A 16,921-nucleotide genomic window follows, 5' to 3' on the forward strand; every position below is an offset into this window, starting at 1 on the left:
AGTGAGCATAAAGTGAAGTAAACACTGTGCCTACCTACCATACCTCGCCCACATGATGTACCCTCAGCTGCCGGCAAGAATTTGGTCTCACATCGCTTGTTGCCACGGTAACACCACAATGCTTTACAAGTGTCCTGAAAGAATAACAAAATTCAACTTAAAATGCTTAACTACCTTGCAACATTCAGCAAAGTAACTAAGAACATCGCCATTTAATATCTAGGCTATTAGTATTATATGAAACATTTCTGTTTCTCTGTATAGAACCTGTTACATTTTCATTTTCATTTACATATCTGGTTCTAGACAACCCTTTACAGCCCAGGAAGACATTCTTCCACTGAAGGTTGGGAAGATAGGAACAAATTGGGAAAGGACAGGATGTGAATGGGGAGGATGTGAAATAAATTGGACAAGAAATGACAGAAGAAGATGCAGCAGGATTACAGAAATCATACAGACTAGTGTATGATAATACAGACTAGTGTGGAATAATACAGATGTGTGTGGGATAATACAGACTAGTGTGGGATAATACAGACTAGTGTGGGATAATACAGACTAGTGTGGGATAATACAGACTATGTGTGGGACAGAAGTAACAAGTACAGGGCAATAAACACAAAGATAGGGTAGTACAGACAAGACAAGTCTGTACAGTCCAAACTAGTCTGTATTGTCTTATGTTGGTCTGTACTGCCCCACAATAGACAGTACTAGCCCATAATAATCTGTACTGCCTCATAATTGTCTGTATTGTCCTATATTTGTCTGTACTTTTATATACTTGCTAGTACTGTTATATACTTGTCAGTTCTGCTCTATACTAAGGTCGATGACAGTCACTTTTCGCACCCTTGTTTTGGCTTCGTACACAATAAATATAGCATATCTTACTGTCATTTCACTTGAAATCCAAATTTCGTAAAAGGTACAATTTTTTAATCACAAGATTTTCTGAATACTGATGTCATTCAAATTCAAAATTAGCTATATTATTGCAATGCTTCGCCACATTAAAATAAAAACTAGTCTACTAACCTTGAAACCTGTCAAATTTCTATAACAAGCAGACAACTCGTTTAATTTTAAGTTTAAAAGATGAAAGAAATAAAAAGTACCTCTTGTCAAATATATCATATCAAAAAATTACCATTGGATATGTTTTATTTACTGTGTATGAAACCAAAACAAGGGTCCAAAAAATGACTGTCGTCGACCTTAGTTTTGGAAAGCACTAACAAGAACTGGGAAGTACAGACAGGTATAAAAGGTAGCATGATGAAAACCGGACATTATAAAGCAGGACAATTACAGTAGAGTACAGACATGTAAGGGCCAATACATGGTACATATAACATGTGGATACATGTAAGGGCCAATACATGGTACATATAACATGTGGAGACATGTAAGGGCCAATACATGGTACATATAACATGTGGAGACATGTAAGGGCCAATACATGGTACATATAACATGTGGAGACATTTACATCATGTAAGGGCCAATACATTGTACATATAACATGTGGAGACATGTAAGGGCCAATACATGGTACATATAACATGTGGAGACATGTAAGGGCCAATACATGGTACATATAACATGTGGAGACATTTACATCATGTAAGGGCCAATACATGGTACATATAACATGTGGATACATTTACATCATGTAAGGGCCAATACATGGTACATATAACATGTGGATACATTTACATCATGTAAGGGCCAATACATGGTACATATAACATGTGGAGACATGTAAGGGCCAATACATGGTACATATAACATGTGGAGACATGTAAGGGCCAATACATGGTACATATAACATGTGGTGACATTTACATCATGTAAGGGCCAATACATGGTACATATAACATGTGGAGACATTTACATCATATGTAATACTGACCTTGCCAAAGTCGTAGGTACACAGCCTGGCTTTGTGACCAAACTGCCACTTGCACTGAATGTCAGCATCATACAGCTCTCCAGGCAGCTTGTCTGGGAACTTCAGCTCCGCTACATACTTGGGCTTGTCATCCAGGCAGTCGGACTGCGGGGTGCTGGAAAACAAACAAAACCAGAATGAAGAAATTTTGTACTTTCTATCCAATTAAGTTTCAAGTAAGCTGTCCTGATTGCACACAGTGACTACGTGGACTGTCTAGGACAGATATTAATGACTAGTGGTCAGTGAAAGAAAAGTCACCTCGAACTACCTCATACCACAGCCTTTGTTACACCAGTTGTGTAGCACTGGCTGGAACGAGAAACAGCCCAATGGGCCAATGGATGGGAATCAATTCTAGTCAGCTACTGGATGTCAAACATTTGCTATTTCTGACATGTCTTTCAAGGCAAACCTCCTACATTTTACCATTAGCAGCAAGAAATCCCAGACAGGACAGCACATATCACAGTCTTTAATATACCGGTTGTGGATACTCTACAGACAACAAAGGTAATGTATGTATCATATGTACCGTATGAAATACCTCTACTGCCATAGTTGCATGTTATACCATCTATGCAATGGTAATTTTGTTATGGTCTTGGTTGGTTGAGTTAATTTTCTAGTTCTTTCTATTTTATGTTACTTGTTACTCACCACCCCTGGGTCTATAATAAAAATAACACAGTAAAGTAAAGTCTTAATACATCATGTACGGTACTTACTTCAAAAACCTCATGAGGTAAGCTCTACTGCAGACTGACCACTGGAAGAGGCCATCTTTGCCAACAAGGGTGGGAGCCATAATGGATCCAGCACTCTGTGTACAGTAGTTCCCTTCTCCATCATGGAACATTCCAAAACTAAAAAATAGCAAAAATTGATACATGTGTAATACATTATATTATAGTACTATAACAAAATATTAAATGAGAAGAAGAAGAAATAATAAATTAAAAACCCACAAAAACAAACACAAAACCCCCCCCCCAAAAAAAAAAAAAACCCAACCAAACCACCACCCACAAAATAAAACAAGATAAATTAATTAATAAAAAAAGATTATGATTGAAACAAGAGCAAAGTTGTGGCAAATTTTAATAATGTATTGGCTTATAGTTAGCAGTATTTTTTTAATGATTATCCTTAATAAAAATAGAAAAACAATACTGGTGAACTTACTTGTGTCCAACTTCATGAGCAATGGTCAAAGCTGTAGCGAGACCATTATCTTCATTGATGGTACAACTCCTGATTCTGTTGCACATCCCTTCTATTGGTGCAAAACCTTGAAAGGAATAAACACCATTAAACACACCATTATAGCAACAGACAAATACAACTGCAGCCTCAGTAAAGTTGTATGTACTATTAATACCATTAAAAAAATAACAGTTGCTATTATGAGCTATAACATCACAGAAAAAGAGATGGGGAAGAATGGTATTTAAAAAAATATATTCAATACAGTCATGACAAAATCACTGTTGTTTGGACGCAATTGTGACTTTTGCTTTAAGCATAAAATTATTTCCAGAAACCCTAATTCTAAAACTAATATCTATTTTATCACAACTCTGTTGACATATTTGCATATGACTAACATTTAACACTGTGTCTACCAAAAACTAAACAAGCTATATAGTAAAAAAAAAAAACCCAGAAAAAATGACTATACAGTCTATTCTAAAATGTATTACAGTACTGCTACATTAATACATGTCTCCACTGAGCCCAACCAATTTTTCTATCTCCTAAGTTCAAGGGCCATAACTCTGTCAAAAATAGGTAAATCACCATGAAAGTCAAACATAATCTGCAACTTTACATGATAAGGAAATACACACAATTTTAGCTCAATATCTTGAGGCATTGTGAAAAAAGTGTGGAAAACTATAGGCCTATCTGGAACAGATGGACAGGCAGATAGATAGATGAACAGAAGGAAGGAGGTGAAATCTATAGTCCCATCTGCTTGGACTGGAAGGGGACTAAACAATACTACTGCTATTCTTTGTTTAATTACCTAGAGTATCACAAGGTGCATTCTTGTATGAACACAAGTCTTTTCCAGTGAGCAGGATGGCGTGGTCATGTTGTCGGCCATTGGCACCCACCAGCACTGACTGCCAGGCACAGAAACTGTTGAGAGTCTGATCAGCATGGTGGTTGATCACAAGACCTGGCTATAAAATAAACAAATTTAACAACACATGCAATTCCTGCTATCCTGCAATCATAGCTTCTATTGGCCAATTATGATGACTGATTAAAACAAAGTCATAAACATATACCGGTACAAGCAAATTATGACATTTTATCCTGCAACCACTGTTCCTATTGGCTGATTATGATGACCGATGAAGAAAAGTCATAAACGTATACTAGCAGATTATGACTTTTGACGACATCTCACGTTATGTCACATGCAATAGATACATTACAAAATCATTCATTTGACTTAGGTCATGATATAATATAGCTTATATAAACAGAAATAATAGTTTTTCTCCTTAATTTTTTATGGATTACAAGGATAAAAATAATAACTAGATAATAACATAGGATATCAGCTTTATCCAGTTCAGGCCAAATGGGAAATTTCCAATTCTTACCATCACAGGATAAAATCAATATCCTTCTTCATTATCTAGATATTCTCTCTATATTATTGTTCCTTTTATTTCAGTTTTGGTTACATAAAACTTACATTGCAAAACTATAAACTAACCATATGTTTTTTAAATAATTAAATATTGGTCATATATAACAGGTCTCCACTGACCAATGTAATAGGATTCTAGTGAAATCATTATCACTGTTTGTTTGTTTTGTTTAACAACACAACTAGAGCACATTGATTAATTAATCACTGGCTATTGGATGTCAAACATTTAGTAATTATGACTTGTAGTCATCAGAGGAAACCTGCTACATTTTCCCTAATGCAGCAAGGAATCTTTTATATGCACTTTCCCACAGACAAGAAAGCACATACCATGGCCTTTGTCCAGTTGTGGTGCACTGGCTGGAATGAGAAAAAATCCAATCAGCTGAATGGATCCACCAAGGTGGTTCGATTTGCGATGCAAGCACCTCAAGCTAGCACTCAACCGACTGAGCTAAATCCCATCCCTTTATTATCACAGAGCATAAAACTTCTAGAAAGACTTAGTCAGTGGTCGATAAATGCCGAAATTCTTTGAAAGTTCATCTAAATCCAGTTCTATTATTGTTTGATTTTAGAAAAAAAAGAAGAAAGAAATGTTTCATATGGCATCAGACATATGGTTAAGGACCACACAGATATTGAGAGATGAAACCTGCTGTCACCACTTAATGGGATCTTTTATATGCACCATCCCACAGACAGGGTAGTACATACCATAGCCTTTGATATACCAGTCATGGTGCACTGGCTGGAATGAGAAATAGCCAAATGGGCCCACCGAGCACTGTACCACTGGGCTACGTCTCGCCCTGTTTGATATTAGAAACATGTTACAGTATTTAAAATAAAACTGGAATTTAGTCCCGTATAATGATTACCCAGTATTGGCTCCATATGAGAGAAAAAAAACTCCAAAACCCCCAACCCCAAATAATAACAAGAACTAGAATGTTAAGTTTGACCGTAAAGGGACTGTCCTGAGTTTCCTACATTGTAAGATGTTTCCAACTAATAAAATCTGTTAATGTCTAAAAATATGCATTAAATATATTTTCTCGTTTAGAATATCAGTGTCTCTATATTGAATGTGTTTTTGGTCATCTTGATATTTGTAAGAAGCCCAAACTGGATTTTCTCTTCAAATAATTTCATACATACCCAAAAAAATATGTTAGGAAATAAAATGAAATTTAACCTAGTACAGAACGATCTAATATTGTATGCAGAAAAATGTATTTGATATGTAATTACAATAGTTAAAAAGTCTCTGTTAGTCGGCAACATCTTAACAATAGCGGCAAAATCAGGACTGTCCCTTTAAGCATGTCTAAGTTTGGACAACTCCATAAAACTCAGCAAAAGTTTTAAAACAAAAAGCGTCATGTTAATATTCACCCTAATCATCCGATGTTGTATCATTTTGGTATTGATTTCAAAGCACTTAAGAAAAATGATCTTCCCTGATACAGAAAGAGCTATGTTTATCTTGGTTCCACTGCAACAGACCTGCGATGATGTGTGTTTAAATAGTAAATAACAGATTCAGTATTTAGAGCCAGTTCTTTGCAGCGTTCACGGCACATGTGATGTGTGTACTTTAACATGCCTTTTTGATTTGCCGTATCTCTTTCAAACATACATGTAACAGCAGAATGGCTGATATCCAAGAACAATAACCCCAGACAACAGTGAATATTGTATGGAAGCCGAAATGCCATAATAATAAACATCAAAAGTAGAACAATTCTAGAAAATGTTTAACACTATTATCAGAATAAAGTCGTTTTCAATAAATGTGTTCTAGAATCCACTTAATACTGCCTTAGGTGTCTGTTTGACATAGGTTTGTATGTGCAAGATCTACAAACTGTTTTTGTTTGCCTTAGGTGTCTGTTTGATATAGGTTTGTATGTGCAAGATCTACAAACTGTTTTTGTTTGCCTTAGGTGTCTGTTTGACATAGGTTTGTATGTGCAAGATCTACAAACTGTTTTTGTTTGCCGTAGGTGTCTGTTTGACATAGGTTTGTATGTGCAAGATCTACAAACTGTTTTTGTTTGCCTTAGGTGTCTGTTTGACATAGGTTTGTATGTGCAAGATCTACAAACTGTTTTTGTTTGCCTTAGGTGTCTGTTTGACATAGGTTTGTATGTGCAAGATCTACAAACTGTTTTTGTTTGCCTTAGGTGTCTGTTTGACATAGGTTTGTGTGTGCAAGATCTACAAATTGTTTTTGTTTTGCCTTAAATGTCTGTTTGACATAGGTTTGTATGTGCAAGATCTACAAACTGGTTTTTTTGCCTTAGGTGTCTGCTTGACATAGGTTTGTATGTGCAAGATCTACAAACTGTTTTTGTTTGCCTTAGGTGTCTGTTTGACATAGGTTTGTATGTGCAAGATCTACAAACTGTTTTTGTTTTGCCTTAGGTGTCTGTTTGACATAGGTTTATATGTGCAAGATCTACAAACTGTTTTTGTTTGCCTTAGGTGTCTGTTTGACATAGGTTTGTATGTGCAAGATCTACAAACTGTTTTTGTTTTGCCTTAGGTGTCTGTTTGACATAGGTTTGTATGTGCAAGATCTACAAACTGTTTTTGTTTGCCTTAGGTGTCTGTTTGACATAGGTTTGTATGTGCAAGATCTACAAACTGTTTTTGTTTTGCCTTAGGTGTCTGTTTGACATAGGTTTGTATGTGCAAGATCTACAAACTGTTTTTGTTTTGCCTTAGGTGTCTGTTTGACATAGGTTTGTATGTGCAAGATCTACAAACTGTTTTTGTTTGCCTTAGGTGTCTGTTTGACATAGGTTTGTATGTGCAAGATCTACAAACTGTTTTTGTTTGCTTTAGGTGTCTGTTTGACATAGGTTTGTATGTGCAAGATCTACAAACTGTTTTTGTTTGCCGTAGGTGTCTGTTTGACATAGGTTTGTATGTGCAAGATCTACAAACTGTTTTTGTTTGCCTTAGGTGTCTGTTTGACATAGGTTTGTATGTGCAAGATCTACAAACTGTTTTTGTTTGCCTTAGGTGTCTGTTTGACATAGGTTTGTATGTGCAAGATCTACAAACTGTTTTTGTTTGCCTTAGGTGTCTGTTTGACATAGGTTTGTGTGTGCAAGATCTACAAACTGTTTTTGTTTTGCCTTAAATGTCTGTTTGACATAGGTTTGTATGTGCAAGATCTACAAACTGTTTTTTTTGCCTTAGGTGTCTGCTTGACATAGGTTTGTATGTGCAAGATCTACAAACTGTTTTTGTTTGCCTTAGGTGTCTGTTTGACATAGGTTTGTATGTGCAAGATCTACAAACTGTTTTTGTTTTGCCTTAGGTGTCTGTTTGACATAGGTTTATATGTGCAAGATCTACAAACTGTTTTTGTTTGCCTTAGGTGTCTGTTTGACATAGGTTTGTATGTGCAAGATCTACAAACTGTTTTTGTTTTGCCTTAGGTGTCTGTTTGACATAGGTTTGTATGTGCAAGATCTACAAACTGTTTTTGTTTGCCTTAGGTGTCTGTTTGACATAGGTTTGTATGTGCAAGATCTACAAACTGTTTTTGTTTTGCCTTAGGTGTCTGTTTGACATAGGTTTGTATGTGCAAGATCTACAAACTGTTTTTGTTTTGCCTTAGGTGTCTGTTTGACATAGGTTTGTATGTGCAAGATCTACAAACTGTTTTTGTTTGCCTTAGGTGTCTGTTTGACATAGGTTTGTATGTGCAAGATCTACAAACTGTTTTTGTTTTGCTTTAGGTGTCTGTTTGACATAGGTTTGTATACTGGTTTGCCTTATGTGCACCATCTACAAACTGTTTTTGTTTGCCTTAGGTGTCTGTTTGACATAGGTTTGTATGTGCAAGATCTACAAACTGTTTTTGTTTGCCTTAGGTGTCTGTTTGACATAGGTTTGTGTGTGCAAGATCTACAAACATTTTTTGTTTTTCCTTAGGTGTCTGTTTGACATAGGTTTGTGTATGCATGATGTAAAAAAATTTTTTAACCCACTGCCCCTTTGTTTTCTCTCCTTTGAATTCCATCTTATTTCTTTCCAATCTAGCAACTCCTTCTATCTTCAACTTTTTTTGCTGTCCACCTCCACAACCCAGCCCTTGTCTCTCCAACTGCGACAGGTGTCTGTCTTTTGTGGCTGTCAATGTCACACACCTGCCATTTCCCATCAGCTACAGATGTGGGCTTAGTCTGACCACTTCAGAGTGTTCAGTAGTTACTTCTAGCATTGTTAAATGGTACATGTAACCACCTACTATACTCCCCATACTGCTGGTGGTCATTATCTAGTGCCATGGGTCAGACCAGCTTTATTAGCGGCAAAGGATAAGAATGCCAGATGGCAGCAAGGAAGTACAGACAGACTGCACCTGATAAGGAAGTTGAGACAAGTAGATGATAGTGTGGACAGCTCAGGAGACAAGAGTCAGAGGAAACTGACAGACAGGCTCGAAACAGATTAAAAAATTTGTGAAAATTGTAAAGTATTTTCTATTAAGATAATGAGAATGATAGGCAGAGGGAATAGATGAGTAGATGAATGAAAGTGTGAGCCAGCGTTGATGGGATTTGAACCACTGCCGTGTGATCTGCAAGCTTACCTCATCTCCCTCTAGAAGAATGAGGCCCACGAGAACAATATTGATGGTGTTACCCAGGCTGGCATCCAGGAACAGCTTGGATACCTGCAACACAATATCACAACTTTACTAACACAACACAACGTATAGGCACTTAGTCCCCTTAAGCCTATGATACATCTACAAAGTCTACTAACACAACACAACTGTATAGGCACTTAGTCCCCTTAAGCCTATGATACATCTACAAAGTCTACTAACACTACAACCGTATAGGCACTTAGTCCCCTTAAGCCTATGATACATCTACAAACTAAACTGTATAGGCACTTAGTCCCCTTAAGCCTATGATACATCTACAAAGTCAATACAACCTAGGCACTTAGTCCCCAACATGATACATCTACAAAGTCTACTGATACAACAGAACCATATAGGCACTTAGTCCCCTTAAGCCTATGATACATCTACAAAGTCTACAAACACAATACAACCATATAGGCACTTAGTCCCCTTAAGCCTATGATACATCTACAAAGTCTACTAACACAATACAACCATATAGGCACTTAGTCCCCTTAAGCCTATGATACATCTACAAAGTCTACAAACACAATACAACCATATAGGCACTTAGTCCCCTTAAACCTATGATACATCTACAAAGTCTACTAACACAACAGAACCATATAGGCACTTAGTCCCCTTAAGCCTATGATACATCTACAAAGTCTACTAACACAACAGAACCATATAGGCACTTAGTCCCCTAAACTAACACATCTACAACTAACACAACAGTATAGGCACTTAGTCCCCTTAAGCCTATGATACATCTACAAAGTCTACTAACACAACAGAACCATATAGGCACTTAGTCCCCTTAAGCCTATGATACATCTACAAAGTCTACAAACACAATACAACCATATAGGCACTTAGTCCCCTTAAACCTATGATACATCTACAAAGTCTACTAACACAACACAACTGTATAGGCACTTAGTCCCCTTAAGCCTATGATACAACTACAAAGTCTACTAACACAATACAACTGTATAGGCACTTAGTCCCCTTAAGCCTATGATACATCTACAAAGTCTACTAACACAACAGAACCATATAGGCACTTAGTCCCCTTAAGCCTATGATACATCTACAAAGTCTACAAACACAATACAACCATATAGGCACTTAGTCCCCTTAAACCTATGATACATCTACAAAGTCTACTGATACAACACAACAGTAAATATTTAACAGTGAAATAAATAATATAGCAGCTAACATTTTGAAAGAATGAAAAACTTGTTATCAACAGTGTATGTCTCACAAAGTGTAATATCTGGATGAAGCGGTTGTAGTATATCCTGCCAAAGTCCGGCTAATACTTCAATGTTCTCTCTGTTCCACATAATATTATTATTACAGTGCATTGCCATTTTGACCAATATCATGTGACCAGCCATGTCATGTGATTTATTTATATATTATGATTGGTAGTTGATATTTTGTTTCGGAGACTTCTCTCTGCAAATAGAACACTGCCCTATCTCCAGAGACTGGTCTCGGAAATGAAGTCTCGGGGACTTCTCTCTGCAAATAGAACACTTCCCTATCTCCAGAGACTGGTCTTGGAAACAAAGTCTCAAAGATTTTTGATGATACATTACAAAAAAAGTCTCGGAAACAAGGTCTCTGACACGAAATCTCTGAGACGTCGTAGATGTATCGTGGGCTTTATACAGCATTAGATTTATTTCTGACAAACCTTACAAAATGTAGTTTCTTGTTTAAAATAAGGAAGCATTATTCTGTAAGTTACAGCCAGAAAAAGCTTACATTATTGTTTTAGTACTAAGAGCCTTTCACATCCTAGAACAGCTTAGATATGTAAGCCTACAACACAATATCAACATTTTAATTCTACACAAATTATTTTTCTAAAACATCAAATGTCCTGTCACCGATTAATCCAATCAGATCTTAGTTGGGTATTTATGTACAGATTCTGCATTTACATCCAAATACTGGCTTCATTCAACAGCAATTTTTCTCATGGGACAGCAGTAAGATATAAGATCAGCTAACCAATACTTCATTCCCAGCAAAAACTGCCCAGGACAACTTGCTTGAACCATAATTGGATATAAGCATAAAAAGAAAATAAAATGAAATAAAATTATACAGTACATATACAAAATTATATTGTATTTTGTGATTAATATAAAACCTGGTACTGACCATGTTGAACAACGTGAGGGTGTATGTCGTAATATTCTTGTCGCCATGGTTATGGAACATGGACTTGTCTACCACCACCAATGTCTCGACAGTCTTCTCTTCACCATTCATCTTGCGCCACTTGGCCGGGGATCGACGCTGCTGTGAACGATGCTCAACCTCCTCACTCGATGATGTTTTGTGCAGCTTGTTTTCTCTCGGTTGATAGAATGCCTTGGAAAAAGCTACCTCAAAGGAGAAAACATGATTTTAATTGTTGGTAATTAGGTCTGATTTATGATTTTAATTGTTAAGTCATTTAATGTGGTTTATGATTTTAATTGTTGGTCATTTAATGTGGTTCATGATTTTAACTGTTGGTTTTTAAAATCTGATGTCAATTATGATGTCAATTATTGGTAATTAAATATGAATTAATGAATATTTAACAAGACCCTAGCACACAAATACATACTGAATATTGGGTGTCACAAAAGGTAAGTATACGAAAATATTATTTATATAATTATGTAAAACCATAGTGTAAGGAGCTGTGGGGGGAAGTATAATACATTACATAAATCAAGGTAAAGTGTATTTTAAAACTTTGTATAGAAATCAAAGTGTCTTAAAAACTTTTTAATTAATTCTGGGTGGAATTTAAAAGATTCCAAAACATTTCTGGTGCCAAATATATTATTTCTCGTCGGCTTCAGATGATCACACTCCACCAAAATGTGGCACAGTCAGTGTACACTGACAATATTCACACTGAGGAGGAAGGTCCTTCTTTAAAATAAATGAATGTGTCTATGGTGACAGAGGAGAAGTGGGAGAGTCAGCTCATTTCATCACACAAGACTGATGTAGCTTATGAAGAATATTAGACCGAGTTTGCATGAAGTGAGAAGGTTCACATCAGTTTCAGTTGTTACCATTTTGAATGTTGTTGACAGTTTTTGGCAGTTCTCAGAGAAAAACAACAGGTGATAGTTCTTATTAATTTTGAGTGACTGATGATGGAAGAATACAAAACATTTATAATAGCAAATATTCTACCAAGTACAGCTGGCACTTTTGACACAACCTTGTCTCACAGGAAATTTGAAGCTGTAAATATTATTCAGCAGTATTTATTTAAAGATTGTCTGTTATTTCTTTTACCGTACATTCATCAGGGTATAAACAAACAAAAATCAACCGCAAACTGTGTAAATCGGTGAAGCTGTTCTCACATAAGTTTGTGGATGATTTTATTTTGTTCATACTCAGATGAAGGTAAAAGAAACCCCCCCAGACAATACTTATAATTAAATTTGAAACATATTTACTACTAATAATAAAAGTTCATATTATATTTTGAATTATTTTTTTGGTTCTTAAACAATAACACTCAGTAAGACAAAGTACCACTATAAAGGGACATCATCATATACGATGTTCCCTGAAACGTTATTTTTACATCAATCAAGAAATGAATAAACTTGCTACGGCTGAACCAATGGGATAACGTTAAATTGTAATGGAAATTTAAGTATATTGTTTTATCACCCAGCTTGTCACACTCAGTATTTGGCACTATTCCTCAAGCTAAAATATGGATATGTCACGGATTTTCTAGGGATTTTCATGCATTTTGATCAATGTTTTACTTACAAGATGATTTAGTTCCATCAAAAACCTTTTGTCTAATCTCAATAGTCGACCGTTTGTACAGCTTGTGGGGCTTTCCAATGTGGTTATCTAGATCAATGTCAAGGACGATATGATGTTCCACAGGTTCAATGATGTAGTCTTCTTCTGCAGTGCGAATTACACCTTTCTGGAAAAAAACCGAAGAAGAAATATTCAGAAAAATGTAGTTGTCCACCTCATTATTTCAACCAATCAACTTTTGATTACCGTATACAGTTAGTTAGAATTCTACTAAATTATGATGGATTTAAATTATTAGGACTATGCACTTATTGTTGTATTCTAGGGGTATCACGATACACCTACCTCACGATACGATACGCATCACGATACTTAAACCACAATACAATATGTATCACAATACCTGATTCACGGGGTATTCACAGTAAAACAAGTAGTTGAAGCTTAGGCGAAATAATTTAAAAATAAGAAATAAACCTGATAAAAGTCAAACAAATCCAATAGCCGATTATTAATAAATCAAAGCGCTCAAGTTGTATCGTTAAACAAAACAAACCTTGGAAATTTTTTATTTAATGATGAGAGATCTTACTCACTGCTGCTTTGTAAGCTAGGGATCTCCTATTAGGGCTTTAGACTGTACCAAAGTCGAGGAGAGAAACATTTTACTCAAAATATATATACCCAAAATAATTCTGCCCAAATTAAGTACAAACACGCTGACCTCAAAACATTTCACCTCAAATATTAAGCTTTAATTATATTATAATAACATTATTGCACTAAAAAGACATTGTTGCATTAAAAACAGACAGAAACACCTGTTGTGCTACAGGCTGGTAGGTACAGGGTTCGCAGACCGGTACCAGCTCCAACCCAGAGCGAGTTCTTAAGGGCTCAGTGGGTAGGTGTAAGGCCACTACACCCTCTTTTCTCTCATTAACCACTAACCAACTAACAACTAACCCACTGTCCTGGACAGACAGCCCAGATAGCTGAGGTGTGTGCCCAGGACTGAATGTTTGAACCTTAATTGGACATAGGCACGAAAATAAGTTGAAGTGAAATGTGCCAAAATTAGTGAGATCTAAATCCCTGCTTATATACACTTTCCCATGACAGGACAGTACATACCACACGTTTGATTTACCTGTCATGGTACAATAGTTAGGATGGATGTGGGCGGGGGGGGGGGGGGGGTAGAGACTCGCAATGAATCCACCAAGCAGGATTAATCCTTTAACCCCACTATACCACAGGTAAGTGTTCTACGAGGGAGATAAATCTCACCATTGGTGAGATAAACTATCAAAGGAGTCAGCAATACGTGATAACAGGAAGAGATCGTGTAGATGATTCAACCCCTTTTAAAGTCATCCACCTCCATGATTAATGCAGGTGTCTCGGCCATTGTCAATATGCCATTCTTAACACACATATCGCATCACATCTTCGAGACCCACTCGCCACCTCGACAAAGCTATCGCCAACTAACACAAACCCATCGCACCTGAAACATTAACACTCAAGGGGCACCCTGCTAACACTGTAAACAAGCCACCTTCCATTGTTTAAAAAGTTGAAAATTAAAGCCTCTATGTCATGTACCAGAGATGTCCTCCCAGCGGTGTCTCCTGGGGACAAAGTGTAGCTGATTAGGTGACATGACTTGTATTAATCACATAATCACTTAATACCCCTGGCGAGGGCCGAGGACCAGCTGCAGTGGTGTGCACCTACTCATTGTGATGTTTGCACTCAGTAACCGAGTGGGCCTAATCATGTAAATTCCACCATAGACACTGAAATATATCTTCTATTAAACACTGTCAAGAAACCAGAGAGAGATAAATAGCCAAGTGTAGATTGAATTTCATAACAGGCTGGTGTCATGTTTTGTGAGGAGCTGATGAGAATGTAGTTCTCAATCAAAAAGCTGTTCATGCAATTTCGCAGGCTGTCCTCCTGGACAGAAGTCACCCTGGTTAGGTCAGAGCTTGTGTCTGTCAGGGACTGTAATTTAGTGTGATTCCCCGCTCTTATATTCTGTTAGTAGATTCAAACATGTTGTTCCTGGTTAATAGACTAGACTATCCTCCTGGATAGAAGTCACCCTGGTTAGGTCAGAGCTTGTGTCTGTCAGGGACTGTAGTTTAGTGTGATTCCCTGCTCTTATATTCTGTTAGTAGATTCAAACATGTTGTTCCTGGTTAATAGACTAGACTATCCTCCTGGATAGAAGTCACCCTGGTTAGGTCAGAGCTTGTGTCTGTCAGGGACTGTAATTCAGTGTGAATCCCCGCTCTTATATTCTGTTAGTGGATTCAAACATGTTGTTCCTGGTTAATAGACTAGACTATTCTCATGATAGAAGTCACCCTGGTTAGGTCAGAGCTTGTGTGTCAGAGACTGTAATTCAGTGTAATTCCATATTCTTATATTCTGTTGTCTTGGTTAATAGACTAGTGACTAATTCTATAACTCCTGGGCAGAAGTCACCATAGTTAGGTCAAAGCTTGTGTCTGTCAGGGATTTTAATTCATTGTAAAACAGGCCTCAGTGGTGTAGTGGTTAAAACCATAGTAGTAAAGGCTGGTAGGTACTGAGTTCGCCTTCCGGTATTGGCTTCCACCCAGAGCAAGTTTAATGACCCAGTGGGTAGGTGTAAGACTACTACACTGAATTTTCTCTCACTAATAACTAACAAGTATTGCAGTATGAACACACAGTACTGCAAAAAATTAATACAGTACTGGAATATGAACAAATAGTATTGTTATATGAACAAAGTACTGAAATATGAACACAGTACTGGAATATGAATATAGAGTACTGGAATATACTTGAATTTCAGTTGGACATACCTAACTAAAAATAATTCAAACAGATGAAATCGAAAGCCACTTTCACAGCAGTGCATGGTTTAACATTACTGACATAATGTAAATTAGCAGTCCTTGAGCTATTATATATAATTTATATACTCACACACCTGCACTGGTGGCAATGTAAATCTGTCCCAGCATTGAAGTTTAGTTTCACCCAGCTTGCCCACACCTGACTAACCCATAAATGCCAAGAACTTCTATAAACAAGACTCCAGAAAGGTTGCCTTGTATTAGGCGGTTGATGATCTTAATGTCTGACATGAAGAATTGGTCATATACCAGCAGGACTTGTGGAGTCTGACACAGTGCTTAGGAGAATAGTTTTAGAAAAAACCACCCCAGACATGTTGCCACCTGCAGTCTGCTATCGTGATTACCGTAATACCTCCAGAGGATGCCACCTGCACTTTGATAGCTGATGTTACTATTGGCAAGAACTTGTTAGATTAACTTTTTATATAGTGAAACATTGGGGGAAAATACATATGTATTTTAAGGTGTATAAAGACTATTTATCCTATATCTTACCCATGATATCCATACCATAAACCTATGTGCTGATTTACTTTATTAACCCGGTTAATAATGGTATGCAAATTTGCAAGGTCTCTAGGTAATGTGTTGCTGTGGATGGGTCATTTGCTTACAAGCCAACAAGACCCGTGTACCTGAGTGTAACGTTTTCAAAGATTTGTTTAAAATGCATGACGTCAAACTAATCTGTGCTAATTGTGATGATGTCATATTATCGATGGCGGCGACTTTAGTACTGTGATTTACTAAAAAAAAAAAATTAAAATGTTATTTTAGAAGTGTTATAGGATAAATAGAATTCACTACTCTGTTTTTTTAATATGTAAAATATCAACCTAGTCTAGTTAATTGGTATTTGTCGGTTGATATATTCTATATTAAAAAATATTTGTGACGAA

General features: G+C 36.6%; 1 protein-coding gene across 3 annotated transcripts in view; it reads right to left on the reverse strand.

The window, feature by feature from the left end:
- Positions 1-16,921, reverse strand: part of LOC121388681 (A disintegrin and metalloproteinase with thrombospondin motifs 16-like) — a 178,557-nt gene that overhangs the window by 22,777 nt on the left and 138,859 nt on the right. For all 3 annotated transcript variants that reach the window (XM_041520131.1, XM_041520132.1, XM_041520130.1), the window contains exons 4-11: positions 13,102-13,267; positions 11,467-11,690; positions 9,244-9,327; positions 3,987-4,146; positions 3,143-3,248; positions 2,686-2,823; positions 1,919-2,072; positions 39-134 (exon numbers count right to left, since the gene is read on the reverse strand). In XM_041520131.1, the coding sequence (XP_041376065.1) occupies positions 39-134; positions 1,919-2,072; positions 2,686-2,823; positions 3,143-3,248; positions 3,987-4,146; positions 9,244-9,327; positions 11,467-11,690; positions 13,102-13,267 (1,128 nt within the window). The remainder of the gene's footprint in view (positions 1-38; positions 135-1,918; positions 2,073-2,685; positions 2,824-3,142; positions 3,249-3,986; positions 4,147-9,243; positions 9,328-11,466; positions 11,691-13,101; positions 13,268-16,921) is intronic.

The sequence above is a fragment of the Gigantopelta aegis genome, chromosome 14 (genome assembly GCF_016097555.1).
Source record: "Gigantopelta aegis isolate Gae_Host chromosome 14, Gae_host_genome, whole genome shotgun sequence".
NCBI classification, from domain to species: Eukaryota; Metazoa; Mollusca; class Gastropoda; order Neomphalida; family Peltospiridae; genus Gigantopelta; species Gigantopelta aegis.